Source organism: Ictidomys tridecemlineatus, chromosome 4, assembly GCF_052094955.1.
Source record: "Ictidomys tridecemlineatus isolate mIctTri1 chromosome 4, mIctTri1.hap1, whole genome shotgun sequence".
Taxonomy (NCBI): domain Eukaryota; kingdom Metazoa; phylum Chordata; class Mammalia; order Rodentia; family Sciuridae; genus Ictidomys; species Ictidomys tridecemlineatus.
Window position 1 is genome coordinate 200059271 of NC_135480.1, and position 23277 is coordinate 200082547.

At 58.7% G+C, this 23277-nt stretch overlaps 1 protein-coding gene across 4 annotated transcripts in view; it reads left to right on the forward strand.

The window, feature by feature from the left end:
• Nucleotides 1-23277, forward strand: part of Nek6 (NIMA related kinase 6) — a 73435-nt gene that overhangs the window by 16424 nt on the left and 33734 nt on the right. For all 4 annotated transcript variants that reach the window (XM_078048183.1, XM_078048182.1, XM_078048184.1 and 1 more), the window contains one exon: nucleotides 22180-22297. In XM_078048183.1, coding sequence (XP_077904309.1) covers nucleotides 22208-22297 — 90 coding nt within the window. In that variant the 5' untranslated portion in view covers nucleotides 22180-22207. Of the gene's footprint in view, nucleotides 1-22179; nucleotides 22298-23277 lie in introns of those variants that run through there.

A 23277-nucleotide genomic window follows, 5' to 3' on the forward strand; every position in this document is an offset into this window, starting at 1 on the left:
TCTGTTGCTCGACTCTTGCTGCCTGGATTTGGGGTAGGAGTCAGAGGAGTCTGAGGCTTCTGCCGTGGGGTCAGCCAGAGCCAGAGGGGAAGGATTCGAGCCCATAAAGCAACATGGATTCCCTGCAGGCATTCGAAAGGACCGCTGTGGAACCCTCAGTCACCTCGTGGGAGCTGTAGGCCCCCTGTGTGTCCCTGAGAGTGTCACGCAGGGACAGTGCCTGAGCGTGGCCTTCCACCCAGCACTGCTTCCACAAATGCCAGTTCTCTCCACAGTGCCCGGCTGCTGCATGCACACCAACCAGCATCTCTTAAAACAGCCTCTGCTCTTGCTGTTGCTGCTCCTTCCTCGTCAGAGCCCCCGGGGTTTCTGTGGTGCCATCCGCTGGTCCTCATATTTAAACAGCTCAATTTTTTGAGTGAACTCACAGCTCTGAGAGGTTAAAGCGACTTTTGCTCAGCAAGGATCTGAACCCACACCTGTCTCCCCGGAAGTCCCAGAGCTGGTGCCTCCCAGGGCCAGTGGCATGCAGGTAGAGCACGAGGCCACCGCACTGGCAGGGGCATGAGACACGGGCAGCAGTGGAGCCTACGTGGCCAGTGACAGATGTCACCTGGGGTTAGGGTCAGAGAGGCCAGGAGGCCACAGGTGCTAAGCCCAGGAGTGGTGACTTTACCTGGAACTTAAAGGTTGATGGGGGAAAATGGGGTCAGGTAGGGGCTTTGGGAACGTGCTTCCGGTGGTGAGGAGGAGAATGGTTTGGCGAGGGGGGTGGGAGGGGGGGTGGTGGGACCGGGTGAGGCCAGGAGGCTGGCCTGGGCGCCAGGCACGGATGCCAGCGTGGGCGTCGTGAGCCTCTCCACTGTCTGCGGCCGCAGCTCTACTGATGGAGCTGCCCCCAGGTGCCGGGTGGGAGGCCCCGCACCCAGCCTCTCTGACAGCTTTCCTGTGAAAAACAAGGCCGACGCCTCCCCACTTGCTGGGGACAATGTGAGAATAAATGATAAAATATGTAAAGCTTGCAGTGAAGGAAAGAAGTGCCATGTATGTGTTATCTTCCCTAAATCCGGATTTCTGCGAGTCATTTCTTTCCCCATCAGAGAAGCTGCTTTGATTTCCGGGGATGGGAGAAGCTGGAGTGAAGGGGGTGCATCCGCCGAGGCCCGGCTGCTCCAGTCGCCTGCCATGGAGCACATTTCTGGGCTGTCTCACTAACCTGCAGGAGCCCCAGGTCCCACGTGCTCTCTGGGGAGCATGCTCCCTGGTGACCTGAGTGGATCCAGAGAAGTCCAAGGTGATGCTGTGAGAACCAGCTGCTTTGAGTTTTAATCCCTGTCTGCTCGGGGCTCGGGGCTGGGGTTACTCCAGTTGATGTTCTCAGGGTCACATTGGTGTGGGGCAGTGCCCTGAGAACAGTCCAGCGGACTCCACAGAAGCGAGGTTTCTCAGGAAGGTGAGCCGAGGCCAGCCCAGCAGCCCCTGCTCACTCCCTCTCAGAACCAGCTAACTCCAGGGTAATCCTCGAGGAGGGTGGTGCTGCCCACCAGCCAGGGGCTCAGCAGCTGCCTGCGCTGCCTGACCCTGCCCTGGGGTCAAGTGGATGAACGAGGGGAAGGGATCACGTCGCAGATCCTGGCTGGATGACGTCAGCTCTTCACCTGTCTGGACTTTGCCATCACCAGACCCCCATTTTATACCAGGGTAGACTGAGGTTCAGAGAAGCCTAGACACCCAGTGGAGAAGCTGCTGTCCCCTCATCTGACACCCCCAGCCCCTGGGAGCGCTGGGCCCTCCACTCGGCCTTTTCCTCCAGATGACTAGACACCCTGGACCCGGCATGTCCCGGGCCTGCATCCGCACTCCCTGTCCCCTCTCCCTCCCCTTCAGGGCCGGTCCTTCATCCAGGGCATCCCCCGGGAGGGATCAGTCCTCTTGGGGGCCTCTTGAGTGCCAGGCATAGCCTGGGCACTTTGCAGTATGTCGTTTTATCTGATCACAGAAGTGAGGCTCAGAGAGGTGACAAGGTTTCCCAGAAAGTAAATGGAGGGTCCCAGATTTAAATTCTGACCTGATCCTGGAGAGGACACAAACTTGCTGGACCAGTCCTGTTGTTGGGAAAATGGGTGGCTGCATGAGGGTCGGGAAACTAATAAGCCCTTTATGTGTGAGAAGGCTGGACCCTTTGGGTGGGCTAGCCTGGGGCGTGATATCAGAGGCAGAGCTTTCTAGGCAAATAAATGAGCAGGGATCCAGCAGGGCAGGGGCTCCCTCTGGTCCCTGGAAAACGTGGAACTAGAATGAGAACCCAGAGCGGACCTCTTCCTGGGGGGCGGCCTCAGCATTCCTCCTCCTGGCTCTGGCTGTCCTGCCTGTGAAATGGAGGAACAGGAGGAACCCGCTTCTCTGCTGAGTGCTGATCTATGACCTCATTTAATTGTCCCAGTGACCTGTGAGGCCACTGCCCCTCCTCTGTACCCCTCTTGGCTTCGTTTCCCCTCAGCACTCACTGTTCTGAGCGACCGTGTCTGCTTCCACGTCTGCATCTACACCCCAGCGGCTCAAAGCCCCAGGAGGGCAGGGCCTTCTCTGCCTCCTCTCCCGTGTCCCTCCCTAGGTGTCCCTAGCCCCTCAGGCAGTGCCTGGCATCCTGAGCCTCTCACAAAGTGCCTGACAAATGGTGGCAGAGCGTGTTAACTGCTGTTGTCTTCAAAAGGACACCGCGGCCCACAGAGGACAGGTCTATCCCTTAGTCCCTCAAGGTCAGGATCGGAGCCCCTGCCTGGCCCGGGTCGGCTCTCCCTGACCGGCGTTGAGCCTGGGATTCCAGGTGAGCCTGTCTGGTCCCTGCGGGTCACACTGCCTGAAAAAACTCCCAGCTCAGGCTTGTGGCTTTGGATCAGCTCAGAAAAAGTGTGTCCTGTGACTGCTCAAGGAATCTGGGCATTTAGCCCAGAAAAGAGTGTGTTTCCTGGCTTCCCGAGAACTGGGCCCACCCTGCCCGGCCTGGGTGGGCAGAGTGGGAGGGAGGGGACATGGACTCTGGCTCTGGAAGGCGACAGCGTGGGACCTTATCTTCTCAGACAGGCTGGCCGCCCTGTGGGACACTGTCCCAGCTCTGAGCCACATGACTCTAGTGACAGGAGTGCTCTTGAGTTGGGGAGGGAGCCTTTGTTCTGTTGCTTCCCGCACATCTCCCTGGTTACTGGGGGCAGATGTGGGAGTGATGTCGTGAAACACAAGGGTGACCATTGTCCACTGGGTCATCGGGCCACTAGGGCCAAACGTTATGAAAGTTCCTCCCAGAGCGTCAAGACATCTGGCCTCTCACTCCATAGCCAGCGAGGGTTTATGAGGTGGCTTTGGAGAGAGCTGGAGGCACCGGCCTGTCACGTCTGCACATTGCATAATTTCACAATTTGGGGTTTTTTTCCTCTTTTTTTTTTTTTTATGAGAAGGGCCAGTGCTTCTCCCTCCCGCTCTGCTTCTTTTTTTTTAAATTTTTTTTTTGAAAGAGAGAGATTTTTTTTTTAATATTTACTTTTTAGTTCTCGGCGGACACAACATCTTTGTTGGTATGTGGTGCTGAGGATCGAACCCGGGCCGCACGCATGCCAGGCGAGCGCGCTACCGCTTGAGCCACATCCCCAGCCCGTCCCGCTCTGCTTTTTGTCTCCATTTTCTTTTCCCCTTAACGAGGGAGCTGGGTTATTGATGATGCTGGGTGTGTCCCCCCCAGAGGGCCTCACCTGGAACTGCCCCAGGTGCGCTGGACTACAGCAGCCGGCTTTCTAAGGGGCGGCTCCTCTTGGGCTCCCTGAGAGGGGAGAAGGCCACCTCCTCCTCAGGTGGAAGTAGAAGAATCACCAAGCACAGGGCTCGAGTTTCCTGGGTCCCACCCAAATCCGGAGCCCGGCCTCCGGGGGCTGTGTGAGACCCCCGCTGCTCGTGGTGAAGTGAGAAAACAGAAGGCCAGGCCTGGCAGAGGCTGCGCCCCATGTCAGGCCTCCTTCCTCATGCAGGATGGCGATAATAGATGGAAATTTTATTTTCGATGCCAGAAAAAATTGGCAGCCTTGACGTCTGTCTTCAAAGTTTGGGGGAAGCTATATAAGCCTGTGGAGTCCCCAGGCCCGGGAACCCCTAGTGGCCTCCTCTGCACACAGAACACAAGCGTGGTCTAAGGCAGGCTCCAGTGCCTCCAGACGGGACAAGTCGTGGTCACGGGAACCGGTGCTGGCTGTGCCCAGGGTGTCGGTTGCCTGGGGAGAGCCATTGGCTCCGTCTGAGGCCGGACGTCGGGAATCCAGGTGTCACGGGGTTGGTTCCGTATGGAGGCTCTGGGGGACGGTCTGGGGTGCCAGCACTACTCGGTGTTCCAGCCTGTGTGTGGACGCAGCACTGCAGGCTGGGCCTCTGTCGTCACGGGGTGTCCTCCCGGTATGTGCTGGTGTCCAGATGTCCCTCTTTGTGTAAAGGTACTAGTCATTGGGTTAGGGCCTACCCTAGTCCCACGGGACCTCAACTTAACTCAGTTTTACCTGTAAAACCCTAGGCGTATTCCCAGACTCGCAGTAGCACATCCAGATAAGCCCGTTGGAAATGGAAAATACCACCATTAAAAAGTGTGCTTAGGACTCCTAACCGGCCGAGCGTCCTTATCCATGCCGCACACGGGCCCCACGTCTCCCTTGGGATCATGTAGCTGACTGAACTGTGGCTTGCTTCCCAGCGCCGTGAGGATATGGCACCGCCTACGGCCAGCCTGGGCAAATCGGAATTCATAGCATGATTTCTACTGAAGGCACAGCCCTTCTACATGATTATAAATTCAAAAAACAAAAACAAAACCACAATCATCATAAATTAGGAACTGTGGATACTTCAAATAAGGTCACATTTCCAGGTTGCAGGTAGACATGAGTTCTGGGGGGACACCGTGCCACCCAGTTCAGGGGGCATAAGGGAGGAGGGAGGGCAGGCCGGCGGGTCCAGGGAGTCTGCTGGCCATCCTGTGGAGGGACAGCTGCACATGAGGAGCAGAGTCTAGCGAGAGAGCCACCCCACAGTGAGGGGCTGCAGGTACAGGCCATGTCACCTCCACCTTCTAGACCCTGAGGCTCAGCAGATGCAGGGGCTCCTCACTGCAGGGCCCACTCGTCCTGGACTTGGGGGTGAGTGTGGGACAGGCAGGTGAGTAGGCCATCTTCAGCAGTTCATTTGTTTTTAAACAGAGGCCATCCATGTAATACTTTGGTGGCATCAGCTAGGACAGTTGAGGGCCAAGAGCTTCTCAAAGCTCAGCACAAGGGCCAGCCCTGGTGAGCGGCCCCTCCCAACGACAGCAGGACCCCACCATTCCCAGCAGTACCCACCAGTGAGGTCCCTCTCCCCCGCTTTGTGGATAAAGGTCAGCGTGTGGGGCAGGAAGGAGGGAATCCAGGCCCTTTCGTTCCCCCAAGGACCCTTATCTGCTTTGGCAAAGGCTGTGTGGCCAGACATTTCCGGATGAGCGCAGCCCGACGCCTCCCACCGAGGGATCTCCAGCAAGCCTGCTCCCCTCAGAGCCTCCTCTCCCTCCCTGAACTGGTAACATCCCAGCCCTGCCCACGTCAGAAGGACTCAGGACAGTGAGGTGACTTAGGAATTGTGACAACCCATGCGAAGATTGTGCTCAGCTTCGTGCAAACTGACATACAGTAGGTGCTCAATAAGTACTTGCCAAATAAGAGAGTATGTCTTGGAGCTCGGCTTTTGAGGTCCTATCACAGGGCCTCCTGAGAAGGGGATTCTCTAGGTCTTTCCTCCTCCCATGTTGTGGACATATGGACACTGGAGATGACCAGGCACAGGTGGGAGGTCAGGTGTGTACATGTCACACTGGGCAGGGGACAGATGTCACGTGGTCTACTGACATTATTCCTAGGCTTGGCACCATAGGAGGGGGCGCCCAGAGAGCCGTTTTCAGTCCTGACTCTGCACCCCATACCAGCCACGTGCGGGTGTTTGCCACGCCCCGTTGCTCCCTCCTCCTGCTGTCCTGGTGCCACTGCTGCCCTTCCGACCTCTGTCCCACAGCTCAGCTGGGCCCGCCTGGCGTCCAGGCCTTTGCACGTGCTCTGCCGTCTGCCTGGAGCGCCGCCCTGCCCCTCCACTCGCAGCTGCTTCCTGTTCTGAGGAAAAGCTCCCAGAGCCCCTGCAGCCTGCACAGAGCTTCCCCTGCACTTCCACACCCCGGGGGTGCAGAGCGGCGGTCACAGGGGTCTTGGATCTTGGTGTATAACACTCCCACCTCTAAACAGAGGGGCCCGTTGAGGACAGAGACTGGTCCCCTGCCTGCCACAAGGTAGGCGCCCAGGGTGTGTGGATTGAATGCCCCTAGGCACGTCACTGCTCTGCTGCATGCCTGGTTTGTTTGTCTTAGAAACACAGGATATGGACTGGCGGCTTCTATGGGGGCCCTTCCAAGGTGCCCAGTGAGACAGGAGGCCCCAAATAAGTGGGCCGGGGTCTCCACTGCAACTGGATTGGAAGCTAGAAGCACCTGCAGGAGAGTGTGTTTCGTGATAATCTGATGTTGCCAAGATGGTGTGAAGGAAGCTCTGGAACTTTCTGGGCATTCAGTGCAGATTCACAGCTAATGGATTCCAGGGATTTGAGCTGTGTGTTCCAGCTGCCCGCAAGCTGGTGGTGTGGTAGCTGGACCCTCCCCTTCCCCACCTGCTCCCAGGAGATTCTCCGGGTGCCTGTGGAGGGAAGAGTAATCCATCTGGGCCGGAGACAGCGTCCACTGGCCCATGAAGCTCTCCCTGGGTTCCTGTGTCAGGTGAGAGGTCCTCTCAACCTCCATGGCGCAGCTTCTGCTGGGACTTCTGCTGTGCACTCCAGGCAGGCACGGAGTGTGTGCGTGCTTGTGTGTGCGTGCTTGTGCGTGTGTGGTGCTGGGGACTGAACTCACAACCTCTCGTGTGCTAGGCAAACCACCAACCTCTGAGCTACATTCCCAGGCCCTGGCACTGGGTCTTAAACCCCCTCCTCTGCCATCACCCAGCAGACCCAGCTGTGTGGGTTGGCGCCTCTCTGCGCCTCAGTTTCCTTATGGAGATGTTAACACCCACGTCCCCGGGGGGAGCCGCTGAACCCAAACATGTGGCTCAGCGTGCCCCCCGGGGTAGGCGCCTGTGATTTCATGGCTGATTCTTCTTGGCGTGAGCATTCCTCACTCTAGAGATTAGAGCGAAACACATCAGCTGTCTGTTTAAGCCAAAAAATGCCTGTTGTCGGAAGAATTTTGTTTTGGAAGACGAGCCCAGGTTTTGGGTCAGAACCGCACTCTCCCTGGAATCGCACGTTGGCGCCTCCAGGCATGTTTGTAAAGCTTGGTGACCACCCAAGCCTTTGAGCCTTCCACGTGGATGCTCCGAGGTCAGGCTTCTCGGGAGTCCCTTGCACAGCTGGGCTGCCTGTCACGTTGGTAGCATCGCTTCCACAGAGCGGGCTCTGTCTGCCCATGAATAGATGTTTTTTTTCTCTTTCTTGGATGCCTGAATGGCGGTCTCCCTCCTGCAGTCCCAGAGGCCGGCCTGAGTGTAAAACTCCAAAACGGACATCACAGTGGGGTCATCTGTTCCTGCTTGGACTTGCAGCTCTCAGCAGGGCTCAAAGAGCCAGGTTGTTGGCCTCTGTGACCCAGGGAGCCTCCTGAGGCGCTCCTGGCCTGTGGTTTAGGAAGGCTGCTGAGCCCAGCAAAGACATTGGAATTCACCGAGAAGACGGCAGATGGGAGCCGAGGTGGGATTGAGGGAGCGGCTCAGTCTCTCCACGCCAGGCCTGCTGGCTAACCCGTGGCCTCCAAGCCACAGGTGCAAAGCCTGTTAGGACAGGAGGGATGTTAGGGACCAGCCAGCGCCTGCTGCAGCTAGAGGACCTGCCACCCAGAGGTTAGGAGCAGGGATTCTGGACTTGAAGCACCCAGTTCCTCCATCTGCACCAGGCCACCTACCTTCCCATCTCCAATTCCCCTTCCATAAAGTGCAAACAGTTGTTATCTGTGTCTTGGGCTGGCTGTGGGAATTAAGGAGGTGAAGGTCATTCCAAGGACAATGCTCGGTGCAGAATAAACAAATAGGACTAACGTAGGCCCAGAGAGGGCCAAGGACTGGTCTCTGGTCACCCAGCTAGTTAGTAGGGCAGCCAGGGCTGAAACTCATGATCCCTGGTCTTGTGGACACTCCCCCCCTCCCGCCCCGGCAGACTGTTTCAACCTTGCTTTTTGCAAAGGAAGTCGCGTGACCCTTCAGCCCGCAGGAATCCAGACTGCCGCCTCAGGCTGGCTGGCGGGGCCTGGCTGCAATTCCGTTTACCCGTGACTTCTTTTTCTTCCTTTTCTCTTTCTGTCAAAGCTCTAGATGGTCTCTCCTCCCTTGTCCCTGCAAACAGGAAAATTAACCACTTGGCAAAGGAGTTTTGAAGACTTAAGACCCTGCCATGTGTCTCCGAGCCAGCACCCGCTCCCCAGCCTGTTGCCCTAAGTGAGGTGTCCCCTGTGGACCGGCTGTGACTGCTTCAGGGGAGGCCAGCTGAGCAGCACCACGCCAGATGCAGGTTGTGGTGGATGGTGGGTCAGGCAGGTACTGACTAAACAGAAGCTGGTGACGCATCCTTCTAGGAAACAGGTGACACCCACCAGAAATGCTGCCCACTTCCGTCCGCCTCCCGTGTCAAAGGTTACGTGAGTCATCAGGTTGCATGCACTTTTCTCTTGATGCACTGAAGTGCTCATCAGCCACTTGGGCTGAGGCTGGGTGACCGGGAGCATCCAGTGTGTGGGCCTCTAGGTCTAAACTGGGGGACTTGGTAGCTTCCTGTCTTCTGCTGGGCACCCAAGCCCTGCTCTCTGGAACGGCCAGCCCAGGGTGGAATCCCAGCTCTGGGGGTTACCACTGGTGGAGAGATGTGCCTCTCTGAGCTTCAGGTTCCTCATCTGTGGAAGAGGTGGGTGGGCCCTGCCTGGCAGGAGGAGGTGGGGATCCCAGCATGGTGTCTGAGAGCCCTGCCTTCTGCCTTCATGCCAAGAGGCCCTGGCTCGCCCGGGATCCAGCTGAGGCACGGTGGATGTTGATCTGCCCAAGTCCTCCCTGAATTGAGGGACGCTTGGCCAGGCCAGGAAGCCTAGAGACAGTCCCACAATCATGGGGTTCAAGAGCACCTGGGGTATAGCCCTCTAGGCCTTTTGAGGAGGGTCCCAGGGCCTAGAAGGGGAAAGATCTAGAACAAGGAGGCCATGAGCCTAGACTGTAACACAGGATCCTAGACTTGGAGTCCCCTGCCCACTGGGTGGCCTGGTGCCATTGGAGAGGGCTGCCTGGCTGGGCCCGGGAATTGATAGGCAGATGCTACCACAGGCCCAGAGCAGGAGGCATAGGGACCTGGGGCTGAGCCCTACCTTGCTACCCTCTTCAGGGACCTCCTGCAAGCCAGGCTCCCCATAGCCCCGTTTCCTCATCTCAGGAATGGACACTGTTCTGGCTCTGCCCACCTTTCAAGGTGGCCATGAGGTTCCATAAGAGATTGACCCCAATCCCACTGAAGACCATCAAGAACTGCCCAGATGAGAAGAATGTGGCATCTGTCACCTCCTGGGGCATATTTGTATCCCTGTCACATAGACAATATCTTATACAAAGCAGGTACTCAGTTGCGTTTTGGGTAGATAGATGAGTAGCAGTTATCATTTATTAAGCCCCTACTGTATGCCAAGCCTCACCTAGGGAACTTGGCCCAGAAGTTTAGGTGTGCCCATCTCACAAATAAGGAAACAGAGGCTCAAAAGAGAATAACTTACTCAAGGTCATGTGACAAGTAGCTGAGGAAGCTAGGAGTCACTCCTGACTCTTCAGCCCACATGTCCTTTGAAGTGTTCACAATGGGTTCCCCCACCTGGGAAGTGCCATGGGATGTTTAGGGGCGGGGTATTGTACCAACCCCTGATTTGTAACATTTGTCAATTTCCATGGTGTAAAGACTCCTCCCATGGCCAATGTGATATTAACTGTCTCGCATAATTCCTGAAAAATTGAACAAGCAGCCACCACGAGCCGGTAGTAACCAGCTTAGCACACCTCTGTCCCCTCCCCTTTGCACAGCTCCCTATGCCCCAGCGAAGCCAAGGGGGTGTCCCTGGGCTGGGACTTCAGGCTGGAGCTAAGCCGGTGGCTTGGTGGGGCTGTGTGTGCCTTAGACACACAGCCCTCCCCTGCCTGAGGGCCTGGAGATCCCTGGGGTCTCAGTATCACACAAAGACCTGGCTACCCAGGTGAGCCCCAGGAAGGGTCTACAGCATCACAGCTAGAATATTCCACCAGCCCCACCGTGTGAGACACTCCTGCCCGGCCCAGAGCAGAGCCCTGTAAACGCCGGGATATAATGGACAATAAAAGTCACTGGAAAATAGTGACTCTCCTAGGACCCCTATCATCCCTGCCACATGCCGCCTGCCGGAACCACGTGCCCTGTGATCATGAGGCAAGGATGTCATGTAAATATACAGGGCCTCTTGCGAGCCTCTGGCCAAGATTTATTTTATTGAGATGGTAGGGGGAGGGGAGTGCAGGTTCATGGTCCTGGTAACTTTGTAAAATGCTTTGCCACCATGTACCGGCTTCTGGGAGAAAGTGTGGCTTTCCCTGTCCTCTGTGAAGACTCGAGCATCAGGCCTTGGATGCCCCCTGCCTAGCCCACGGACCACAGCCTGGCTGTCCCTGAGAGGGGGTGCCCTGCAGAGAGAGGCCTCACCGTTAGCAGTGGGCTCGCAGCTGGGTTGCTGCAGGATCTCGTGTTGCTGGGTGCTGTGGTGTGGGTCGGGGACCACAGGACAGTAGGAGCCGTGTTTACTGAGCTCTTGTGCATACTTGGCCCTGATGGTCCTAGACTGGCATTTTGCCCACCTGTCCTCAGGCTTTCAACAACCCACCAGGTGGACACTACTGTGGCCCCTGCTCACAGAGGAAGGAACTGCAAAGAAGTGACCTTGGGACAGGCCAACCTTGTGTGGTTAGACAGAGGCAGCACAGGGTTTGAACTTGGCCTCTCCGACTCGAGCTTCTGTGCTGGGCGTCCTGCCCACCTCCTCACCTGGATCTAGCATGCTGCCTCCCTGGAGGCCCCCGGCTTCCTCCAGCAACACCATGGAGCACTCTGATTTGGTCCCCCACCCACTTGTTCTGTCTCTGAGGGCAGGAGTCCAGTCTGTCCTGCAGAGGGAGTCCAGGTGCACACAGCCCGCACCCGCCCAGCTCTGCCTCCCTCCAGTTGATTCACCTCCAGCGAGTCACAGGATGGCTTGGAGCCTCTGTTTCCTCTTCTGCCAAATGGGTACAGTGTCTACATTGCAGGGTGGCACACAGCTGCCAGTATACATGAAGGATCTGGCACCGAGGTGTGCTCTGTGTGTGACCCCCTCCTCCATGCACACGCCACCTCCATGGCTATGTTCCCGGGAGGCTGTGCCTGGCTGTGCATGGGGAGGGCGAGGGCAGGGGACTCAAAGTGTCCCAGGGCCAGAGAACAAATCTTCCTAACAATGCCAGACCCAGAAGACCTGGTTTTCCTCCCAGAAATGAGCACAACTGGGTACCAGATCCCCGAGCTCAGTTCCAGGGCACTTCAGAGAGTCCCCAAGCCCCTGTCAGCCTTAGGAAACACATCAGCACAGGAAGGTCCCTGTTGGACTGTGGAGCCCCACCTACCGTGTTGCAGGTGAGGAAACTGAGGCCCAGAGACAGGCTGTGACTTTCCTGAGACCATGCCACGTGAACACCAGGCCTCCAGGCCATACATGCCATGGCACAAAAGAAGAACAGTTCTTGTGGAGTTAATAGTGGCCATATACGTCCTAGGCCCAACTCTGGGTCCAGTGAGGATTCTGGCCAGGGCAGCAACATGGGAGGGGACCCAAGAAGTTGTGACTAGGCACCAATCCCTATAACACACAGGACTGGACGGAGGAGACACTGTCACCCAGACACACGGAGCCGCACTCAGCCACACGGCATCGAAGGAAGCTCTTGCTGTGATTTGCCAGAAGCCCCAGCCGCTCCGTGAATGGAGGCTGGTGACCCCCACCTAGCAGGCCGTGGAGGCCACAGGTCTGTGGCCACCTTCTCCTGGGGAGAGCTGCACGGTCAGGGTCTGGGCCGGGAGTACAGCCCCTGCAGACGGGTGGATGGCTGGCCTAGGTCCAGCTGCAGCCGCCGGAGGGGCCGGCACCTGGCATATGCCTGACAGTTGGACCCGGCTGGTGGGGAAGGTGTGCTGGCAGGTGGCCGAGCCCGGTGCCAGGATCTGGCTCCGCGTGTCCACTGGGGCTCAGCTGCCATATGCCTGTGTCAGTCCCAGCGGCAGCGGAGCTGCAGATGGGGCTCCGGGGGTGGTTGGCGCCAGTAGAGGTAGCTCTTGTTCTGAGGGCGGAGGCAGGTGTGGCCACCCAGAGCTCTTCGTGGGGACTGCGGGCTGAGGCTGGCCTGCGTAGCCACCTGGCCACTGTGCCCTTGAGCCCACTGTGTCCTCTGCCAGGAGCTCCCTTCCCCTCAGTCCCGTCCCACCTATCTTCTAGGCCACCCCAGACTCCTCCCGTGGTGACAAGCTGGCCGTGACCCGGCACTGCCAGGAGCAGGAGGCGTTAGTCCTCTTGCTGGGATACTTGTGTGCTCTTCTCTGGCTTGTGGGTGTCCAGGGCTTTGTCCTGTCGACCCAGTAAGAGGAAGAGCTCTGTCTTGGTCCACAGTGTCCCTGGATCCCAGTTGTCAGCGCAGGCCCTACACAGAGGAGGCAGCTGGAAGGGCATGTGGAGGGAAGGGCAGGTGGGACTGGCATCCTCAGTTCCTGGACTCATTTTGGAGTTCAGGGCCCCATTTTGGAGAGTGAAGCACAGGGCCCAAGTCATGATGTCGTGAGAGTCAGTGACCCCTCCATTGGCGGTGGTTAGGTGCCAGGTGCACAGCTAAGCACTTTCCACCCTGGAATGCCACGTGACTCTCCAGCATCCCTGGGTAGTAGATGCTATCTGTCCTTGTTCCCGGTTTGCCTTTGAGGACACCGTGTCACACACCGGGGGTGTGGCAAAGCCAGGACTTGAACCCAGGACTGGCACCTACCAAGCTGTCCTGTCACGTGACAGCAGACACAGGAAAGAATGGGAAGCCTTGGCTTTTAAAAGGACAGCCAGAATCTGTATGCTCCTTAGCACTTGTTGACCTTGGTAGGGATAGGTGGGGACGGGCACAAGGTCCCCCCCAGAACCCAGAAATGGCTTTCTTCCAGCATCAGCTGCAGGTGCCCTGTGGTGGGGCAGCAGCCTGGAGGCTGCATCCCTTTGCCTGAGCAGCGGGGATGGGATGGGGGGCGGCGCAGGACAGGTGCTGCCTCTGCCTGCCCACCGCCCTCGCCCTGGGCTGCCCCTTGCCCGCCTGCTGCAGTTTTCTGGTGGGTAAAGTGGGGAAGCAGGGCTGGGTGATCCCAGAGGGGACTGTGATTGTCGTCCAAGACTGTCCGCTGGCCACTGCCATCAACTCACAGCCCCTGGTGAGCAGCAGGCTCTGTGGCGGTGGTGACGAGTTCCTTCTGCCATGGAGGTGGCAGCCGGAGCTATTTTTGGAGCAGCGTGTGGCGGGGGAGTTTCCTTTTGGAGGAGTATGGGGACCGGCGTCTTAGGGAGGGGAAGTCCCCACACAGCAGGGCCCCGTCCTTCACCGGCCTGGGCACAGAGGCCGCTCAGATCCTCGGGGCCCTGGCGCTGCACGCCTGCCCTCAGTCCTGAGACCAGCAGACCTTTCTGAGCTCAGGAGCCACTTGGAAAGGTATGCAGCCTCTGCTGACCTCCGGCCATAGGGGAACTGCTGGCCCTTTCCTGTTGCCTCTGTCTCAGGGTGTGCTCAGCAGGTGGCAGGGAGCCAGGCCCCAGAGACCTGGGCTTGCGGGGCCATCTGCCCACTGCTTGCTTGACCACCTGCCCAGTGGGTAGCCAGCGAGGGTAGCAGTGCCGGGAACCGGCAGGACCTTTGCCACCACCCCGGGGCAGGGTGGTTGCTGCCAGCTGGTTTCACGTTGAGTGATCCCTGGCATCAGCAGAGCTCCGAGGAGGTGGCGGGGGGAAAGCTGCCATCCCCCACTGGGGGGGTCCAGCTGCCTGGGTCCCTTTCTGCAAGAGAGAAAATTAGAGGAGGTCAGAGCCCAAGAACTTGCCCTGTATGGGGACCTGCTGGGGCCCAGGACAAGCTGGTGACAGACACCGTGGCCCTCCAACCCCCCGGGGGGAGCGTGCTCTAAGGTGGGACATGGCAGGAAAGGCCTTTCTGCTCTGAAATGCCCACTCCCACCGGCGCCTGGATGAGCTGGCCAGGGGGCACCAGGCTTCTCCTAGCCCGGCAGCCACGGACCTCCCCGTCCACTCTCTACTTCTGCGGGGTGTGGAGGTGAGCAGTCCCTGGAGATTCTGCCTTCAGGGACTCTCCATGTTGAGGAGATAAAGACACAATTAGGCGGACAGTGCAGGGGCCAGGGCTGTGGAGCTGAGGCCGACTGGCAGTGGGAGTCCAGGAAGGCCACCTGGACAGTTGGGCACTGAACGAGGAGTGAGGTTTGCCAGGACTCAGTTCACCCAAGGCAGGGGACAGAGAGCCTGCCTCCGTCTTGAAGAAATAGCAGTCTGTTTCCTGGGAGGCAGGGGTCACTGGGATGGTGGCCTGCTAGGGGGCCTGAGGGGCCCAGCAGTGAGAGTCCAGCTTTCTCTGGAGAATCAGTTCTGAGTTCAAGTGCAGGCTTTGCTCTTGACCCACTCCCAGAGTTTGACAAGTCAGTTGATCCCAGTGTCCCTGCTTCCTGGTCTGCAGAATGGGGGCAGGCTGCAGACGTCCCAGGTGGGCCAGGTACAAAGGAAGTGCTCAGTGGACTTCAGCTTGGTTTCAAGGGCCCCAGGCCCAGCCTCCCCAGACAGAAACCAGGCGCCTCTTTCTTCGACTGAAACGTGAGATGGTTACAGCCCCTACATTCTTTTTCTTCCAGAATTTGGTTTTATTACCTAGGAAGGAGGAAGTGAAATGTGATCAGGAGCCGCCTCATTTTTACAAAGGTCCTGGGAACCTTGTGGTATATGGTGCAGTTTGTTTTGAGTTGCTTGGGGACTTTGGTCTGATCTATGACAATGAGGATTTGAAGTTCCTGGGGGTTTCCGGAGCTCAGGGGAGCCCCGCCACCTTCTGGGCAGAATTGACTCGGCCGACTCTCACTAGATCCCTGTTGTGTGCCAGCCTGGGTGAGGCACTGAGGGTGGAGAGGTACCGTACCATCAGTCCCGGCTCAGAAAGGCCAGCATTGGAGGCAAGACTGGGTGACAAAGGAAACAGTTATGTCCCTAGCAGCCTGACATTAGGGAGAAGCTCGTGTGGACATTGTTAGATGGAGAAGGGAAGAGGGGACCTGGTGCCAACCAAGTGTCCTTTGTGTGTCCACTGCTTCCTCCCAGCCGCCCTGAGAGGTCCAGCTGCTCTTCTTCTTTATGGATGGGGACATCAACGCTCAGGAGAAGATCCACAAGAAGTGCCACCCCTGAGAAGGTCCAGAGGCCTGGTCTCCACGGAGGAGGGTGACTTTGCCCATGGGGGTTGTGCAGGGTCTTCCAGGTGGAGCCTGCTGCATGGAGAAGCCTGGAGGGGCCGGGCGTGTGTCACTGGCAGGCAGGTTTCAGCGTGGCTGTGGGTCAGGGCTCTGGAGGACCGGCTAACGCTGCGGGCAGCTCGCACCAACTAACAAGCCTCTCTCGGGCACATAGTCCTTGAGCCTTGCACTTTGGGTGTGGAGCAGCAGGTGAGACTCGTGTGTTAGGAAAGCCTTCCGAGGTGGGCTGGAGAGAGAGTGGAGCTGGGGAAGCAGGCGGGGGGCTGTAGGGCCCACTGAGGAGGGTCAAGGCCAGCCTGGGGTGGGCCACAAGGAAGGCAAGCGTTGGGCTGTGCCTGGATTCCTGCTGGGTCTCTGGGCACACAGGGAGGCAGCCCGCTCGCTGAGACGGGGACCCAGGGAAGGGTGGGCTCCCTTCCGGTGACTTGCATGTGCAGTGTCTGTGGTGTTGGTGACTGGGGCTGAAGCTCTGCAGAGAGGCCTCTGGCCAGAGAGAAAGTGAGGGTCATTTTGATGTGTGAAGACAACAGAGCCGGGTGGGCAGGGTGGGGCGGGGTGCTGGGGACAGGGTTTGAAGGGATAGAGACTTGTGCCCGTGCAGCCGAAGCACTACAAGGCCCCAGCCTGCCAGCTCCAGACCTTCAGGTGCACCCTGGAGAGGCCCTGCTGGCTGGGAGGTGGACGTCAGGGACCTCTGCATAGCTTGTGCCCTGCCTCCAGGGAGTGGCTTTTGGTGAAGTCTGTGCCTTAGAGAAGCCCAGCTTCCGCTGGTAATGGAGCCACCGAATCTGAGCACCGTGTGTTGCTTTGGGAGAGAGGGAGGGTGGGGGCCACGAGACGAGCTTGGAAACCAGACACCATCTGTGGCTCGTCCCCTCCAGTTCAACAGGCCCCACGGCACTGGCCTGGGATGTGACTGCTTCATGACAATGATAAACGGGAAACTTTAAGACTAGAGGAGAAGGGGCACTGGGCAGGGCAGGCCACCACAGCCAGAGCCACACCCCTGGCCAGAGTCCCCTCCCTCGTTCCCTCATTCACACCCTCTTGCAAAGCAGAACGGATTGACCCAGACCTGACTAGTTCTCAGGTGACCATTCCGCCTGCCCTCCGCTGTGTGGCCTGGGGCCTGGCCTTTAAACTTCTCAACTTTGATTGCTTCCTCTGCACAATGGATTGTAGTGGCCTCTGCCCAGGACGTCTCCAAGGTGAACATGGTAGGCCCACCCCTTGATGCATGCCTGGTCCAGGCCTGACACCTGCCAGGCTCTGTGGGTGGGGCGTCCCTCACTGCTCTTACCTCGTGCAGGGACTCTAAGGTCAGCTGAGTTCCTTTCTCTAGTTGCCAAGCCACGCTGACCTGAGCAGGAGGTTCAGATGGCTGCCCTTGCCAGTGTGTGGTTGGCAAGTCATATTTCTCAGAGCCACAGTTTTCTCGTCTGCAAAATAGGGTGATGGCACCAGTCAGGTTTCCTGCAAGACGTCAGGTCACCCGTGGATGCCAGCTGATGCAGCCTCGACCCACCCACAGCCAGGCGCCCTGAGCTGCTGCGCGCATCTCCTTGCTGGGCCTCGGGTCTCCAGCTGAGCAGGGGCAGTGATGGGCAGTGCCAGCCTGTGGGGCCTCTCTGGGGTTCTCAGACGCCTCCTCTCAGAGCCAGTCAGACTGTGGACATAGCCTTAGATGCTGGCACTGGTGTGGGGTAGTTCCCTGGGGAGGAAGGAGGACTGTAGATGTGCATGGCAGCTGGGGACAGCCTCCCACCCAGGGGACACAAGATGGGAAGCTGCAGGGACCGAGAAGGAGCTTTTCTCAGGGAAACCAGCATGGAGGCCAGCCCCTGTCAGCTGGGAGTCCAGGGACCTGTCCACCTCCAGTCCCTGCCCAGTGGGTGGAACGAGAAGGCACTGGGCCCACACTGGCCTGGGACATCAGGAGCCCTGCCCATGCCTGTGCGCACGCCCACCTGGAGCAGGAGACGGGTGGCTGACACCCCTCGGGAACGAGCGCGGTGAACTTGTGTCCTCAGGGCCACACACGGGCCCTCAGGGCCGGCTTCCAAGGCCACACCAGGCAGAGTCCTGGCTACAGCCCTCCTGGCACATCCTCTTTCAGAGAGGCCTCAGGGAGCTGCTGGCCTCCATGAAGTATGGCAGGAGGCAAAGGTGGAATTTCCCCATAGGTGAAGTTTCTAGAAGGTAAGCCAGGGCCAGGTGACACTCCTGGTGTGAAAGGCCACTTAGAACCTCGGAACCCAGCCTAGCCCTTCCAGGGAGTTAAACCAGGCCCCTGTGGTTCCCTAGGGCCACTCCCATCAGTAAAACTCCTTGCCCAGGGCACGGCAGTGGGGGACATTCAGAGGGCTTTGCGTATCGGGCAGGGCAGGGTGTGGAGAGCTGGTTTGGAGTCCAGCAGTCCCTCTCTGGCACCCACCAGCTGTGTGACCTGGGGCAAGCCCCTGCCCATCTCTGAGCCTTCATTCCCGTGACCATCACTTGGAGGCAACCGCTCCTCCATCGTTCAATAAGGGTAAGCACAAACTGCTCCTCGTTGCGCCCGGCTCTTTACAGGATCTAATGATCCGTGCGATCCTCCCCGTGGCCCCGAGAGGTTCATCTTGCTCTTAGGCCAGGTGAGGAGACTGAGCCAGCATCTGGACCTCGGCTGGGCTGGGCACGGCCCGTGCCTCCCAGAGCCATGGGAATGCACGGCCCTGGCTCCTGGTGAGGCAGGCCCTCTGCGAGGTGGTGTTCGGCGTGGCCTGTGGCTCTGGGTCTGGAATTCCACAGATTTTCGGCCCCTGAGCTGGGCTTGGCAGCCTCTGGCTCATTGTTCTGCAACTTGGCAGGAGCCGCGGGATCCCAGGGGCAGGCGGCTCCCTGTGTTACTCCGAGCGCCTGCACGCGTGCTCCGTGGGGTTTTTCCTCGGCCCCCGTGCCCCGTCCTTCCAGGTGCCCTTTGTCATGGTCTTCCTGCATCTGAACCCCTGAGAGGCAGTTTCTGGTTGCAATTTCTTGTGTAGGGGGCTGAGATTTCCATTGAGGTAGAGCAGCCAGAAAGCAAGTCCCCCAAATCCAATGTCCCCAGTGAATCCCAAGAGTCAAGGGGAGTCTTCAGAATGAGGAGGGGCCGCGGGGTCAGGGAGGTGTGAGTCTAAAGTCCCCTCTGCAGATTGTCATCCAAATGGCATCCAGCTTCCTCTTCTGATCCTGTTTCCACATCCGCAAAATGGGTCTAGCAGTAGCCCCAGTGTGGACGCAGCAAACCAGCCCCCTGAAAGGACTCCAAGAGCCTTCATTCCCCCTCCCTCCCCCTCCTCTGCCTTTCCCTGCTGTGCCTCCTTCCCCTCTGGGGCTCCCTTTCTGGGGCTCGGTGGAGAGGGAGCTGGGCGTAGCCGGTCCCGTTGGTTTCTGAGCAGAACTGCTCTTGGTGACGGTCATCTATTAAAGCTTTGGGATTTGGTAGGAAAGGTGGTGTGGACAGTAGCTGGGTATGGTCCTGAGGCAGGATCTCCCTAGGGACCAGTGGTCTCTACTGGGACCCCTACACATCCTTACAGCCCCCCACGAGGAATGCAGGGTGATGGCTTCAGAGGTCCCAGCTGGCACTATACTTGTGACTGTGTGACCTGGGCAAACCCGTTGACCTCCCCGTGCCTCAGTTCTCATCTGTGCAATGGGACAACAGGTCCTACCTGGGGGTTATGTGAAGGAAGGGGGTGAAGTGCAGGAAGCAGGACCCGGTGTCAGTGCTCCTTGTCCTTACTGAAGTGGCTGGGCCGCTGCGGGGACCTGGAGCCAGGTGAGGCTGAGCAGACTCCGGCTGCAGGATGGGAATCTGGGGATGGGCTGGAAGCCTGGGGCAGGGGCCGGGAGCCAGGGTGTGGACAGGCCTGGAGGGGGCAGCCTGGGAGTCCATTCCGGAGCCTTCTGCGGTAAAGATGGAACCTCCTCCTGAAGACGGTTCTCCAGCCTTTTCCCTGAGGCCTCCCTGAGGGCAGAGGACGGTGAACAAGTCACCCCGAGGGGTCTTGGGGTGCAGCCCGCAGCAGCTGCCGAGCCTACAGGAGTCTCCGGTTTCATCTTCAAATTCATGCGCATTTTCCATCCCGCTCCCTCCAGCTTGCAGGCGGCTTAAGATGCTCCTGTTTATCTATTTATCCTGGGGCTCTTTGTACCCTGGCTCCTGCACCGTGTCCCCCTCGGGGGATGCTCCAGAGCGGGGCTCAGCCAGATGGCGGGAGATGCCCAGGGCCCCGGGTCCCATCTGTGTTCAGGACTTGGTGGGGAGAACGGCAGGCCCCAAGCCTCAGCGGTGGAGGGGAGACGAGGCCTGTGTGGACGCAGAGGGCTGGGGAGGGGCCTCAGAAGTGCAGGCCACCCCCCCACTGAGGTGCCCACCACGTGACCATGGGCCCAGGCTCCCTTGGGCCCAGAGGAGGAGAGGTCTGCCTGTACCTTTGTGCGTTAGGACGAGCCACGTCGCATGGCCAGTCCAGGGCTGCTGAGTGTCATGGGCCAGAGACAGTCCTCCCAGGCAGAGGCCTCAGCCAGGAGCGCATGGCCCTGAGTCGGTGCCTCCTGGGTGGCGACAGCTCCCTGGGGCTCACCTGTGTCTGCAGCTGGGGAGCAGCTCCACCCAGCAGTGGGAAGGGACAGCGTGCGAGTTGTGGAGGGCACTGGGGGCCCCAAAGTCAAGCTCATTAGGAAACTGAGGGGCTGGTGGGCATTCTCTGATATGCCAAGCAAGAGGTGTCATGTTGATGGAGGGGAGACTGGGCCACAGCCTGGGACACAGCGACCAGCTCTCCAGGACACTGAGACACGCCCCCCCCGCATGCTGACGACTTTCCCACTGCCCAAAACATGTCCCTCATTACTGGGGCATGGAGCTCCTTAACCAAGACACATGGCAGGGCTGCTGACCCACTGGGCCGGGGACAGGCTGCTGGGGCTGCTGGGGTACTGACCAGGCGAAAGATGGTAGTTCTTGTGCAACCTCGAGTTGGTTCTCCAGGGACCAAGCTGTTACAGAACCCCAGCCTGGTCACTGGATTGCGCTCCGGCTGCCTGTCTGATGGTGTGATCGCCCTCCTCTGCATTGCAGTGGTGCCCACCATGAGGGCCTCACTAGAGCGAGTTTACGCTGGCACATGCCCTGGAACCTCCAGGACTGGGAGCCAAATGAACCTCTTTGCTTTGTAAAGTCACCAGCCTCAGTGACTTCATTATCAGTAATAGAAAATACAAATGATCTCTTCGGTCTTGTTCTTCAAAAGGCCCCAGGGGTGATGCTGTGTGCTCTGTGCTCCTCAGGGAGGCAGGACCAGGACTGGGAGCAAGGCTGACGTCTCAGACAGAATCCACTGGCCTGAGATAGGGACTGGCCTGCCTGTTTCCCTGTCACGTGTTCTGTAAGGGCCACCCAGGGCCATCTATTCCTAGGGACTTCTGGCTCTCCAGGAAGCCAGAAAAGCTGCTTCAACAGCTTGAGCCAGTCCGTGGGGGCTCTGATGAATGTGGCTAGCAGGAGATTGGGACGTCCAGTCTCTTGGACACAGTGGCCAGGTTCACCTGCCTGAGTGGTACTGGTGCCTTCTGCAGTCGCCCAGGCCCGGCCCTGGCCCACGGGGTGCTACAGAAACGTGGAGGGTGATGAAGGTCTAGGGTGGATGAAGGCATTTGCTCCCCAGGAGGATGGCGGGACTAGGTGCTGCCTTCCCTCAGCCGTGTGGCTTCCATGTATACAGGGTGTGGTCCCTGCCCCAGAGGGGCTTGTCTGATGGGGAGGCCACAGGCTGCCTCTGACACCAGGACCAGAGTGGCCCTGGGAAGACACCGTGGCTCAGGGCGGGGTGTGCATGGTGCTCCACCAGGCCCCGCTGCCGCAGTTGTCATGGCTACTGCCAACAGGCCTCCTGGATTCTTGGGGCAGGCCAAGTCCTGGAGGTTGAGTGCTGCTTCTTTGCAGGGACCCTTGTCCCTGCCCACAGGTTTGTGCAGGACACTGAGCAGAACCCAGGGGACTGACCTTCCTAGTGTATGGGGCCTGGTGCAGCAGGGCCCTGCAGGGACGTGGGTGTGTGGTCCTTCCTGAAGCTGCTGCCCAAGTCTGGTTCAGTTCTCTTTCCTGCTGTACCTGCTTATGGAAGAGTGGTGCTGGGGGACCCCACAGAACAGCTCCCCGAGAGGCTGTGGACAGGGCTGGGGAGCCTGGCGTCGCAGGGTTGAATGTAGCGCTTCTCCTGCGGGCCCAGGGACCACCAGTTGGCTTGTCCCTGCCGAGGACCCGGGTCTCTCCCTCTCTGATGGGGATGATCCTAGCAATCAGGTCAGGAGAACACAACGGAGGGAGATGGTGTCACTCGGGGTGTGAAGTCCTGGCCCTGCCACTTCCGAGTCCCTCGACTGCAGCCACCCGTGAGCTCACGACCTTTAAACAGGGCCGGGGAATCCTTCCTTCTGCCGCTGCCTCCAGGAGAAAGTGAACAGGCCCCATTTCTGTTTCAGCCCGTGCGCTCGTGAGCTGGCATGCAGGATGGCAGGACAGCCCAGCCACGTGCCCCACGGAGGGAGTCCCAACAACCTCTGCCACACCCCGGGGCCCGCGCACCCACCCGACCCACAGGTAAGCCCTTCTCCTTGTCTGCAGCGCGAGGAGGAGTCTAAGAAATCCCGGGGTCCTATAGGGGGCTGTCCCTGGGCCCGCACCCCCAGACAGACACCCTCGGCACAGGAGGACTTTGCCAGCGAGGCCATTGCAGGAGGCACACGTTGCCTTATAGTGCCACCCCAGGACGCAGCTGTGAGTGATAGACCTGGGTCTGCCTGTCGGAGGAACACACAGCCTCACGGGAGAAAAGACACCAAGCAGAAGAAACCCAGCAAGGCACCTGATCCAAACCAGGGTGTCAGAGAAGTGGCAGGCTGGGCTGGGGATGTGGCTCAGCGGTAGAGCTCTTGCCTAGCACATGAGAGGCCCTGGGTTTGAATCTCAGCACCACATAAAAATAAATAAATAAAGATATTGTGTCCGACTAAAAAATAAATTAAAAAAAAAAAAAGAAGTGGCAGGCTTGGGTCTAGAGGGCACAGCAAGCTTGTCTGGGCAGGTTGACTGGGGACTAGATCAGAGGCATCCCCTGGACATGATGACAGGTTCTTGTCCAGGGTTAGCTATTTGTCCCAAGGCTCTAAGACCTTAATCAGGGGAGACTCAGATGCGGTCATATTCCTGAGCCACGGCAGCTTGTCATAGCTTCTGACTGGAGAGCTGTAGCGTCACCACGTACCGTTGCAGATTGCTCACTGTACAAAGCTACCTGGCCCAGCAGGCAGGCGGGTCTGAAGTCCTCCCCCTGCCCTTGTCCTCTCACCAAGCCAAGGTCCATGGTGCAGGGCTGCATTAGCCTAAGAGAAGGGGTGTTGCTGCAAATTCCCATGCAGGTGACACGAGCTAGGGACGCTGCGTGTGTGTGTACACACGCCTGCCGAGGGTCCATAGACATCTGCACAAATTGTGCTCTCCATGCCCACTACTGACTGGGCTGCAGGGGCCCATTTCCTAGGTAGAATCTGGGGAGGGAGCTCCCTGGAAGCTGGGAAGCC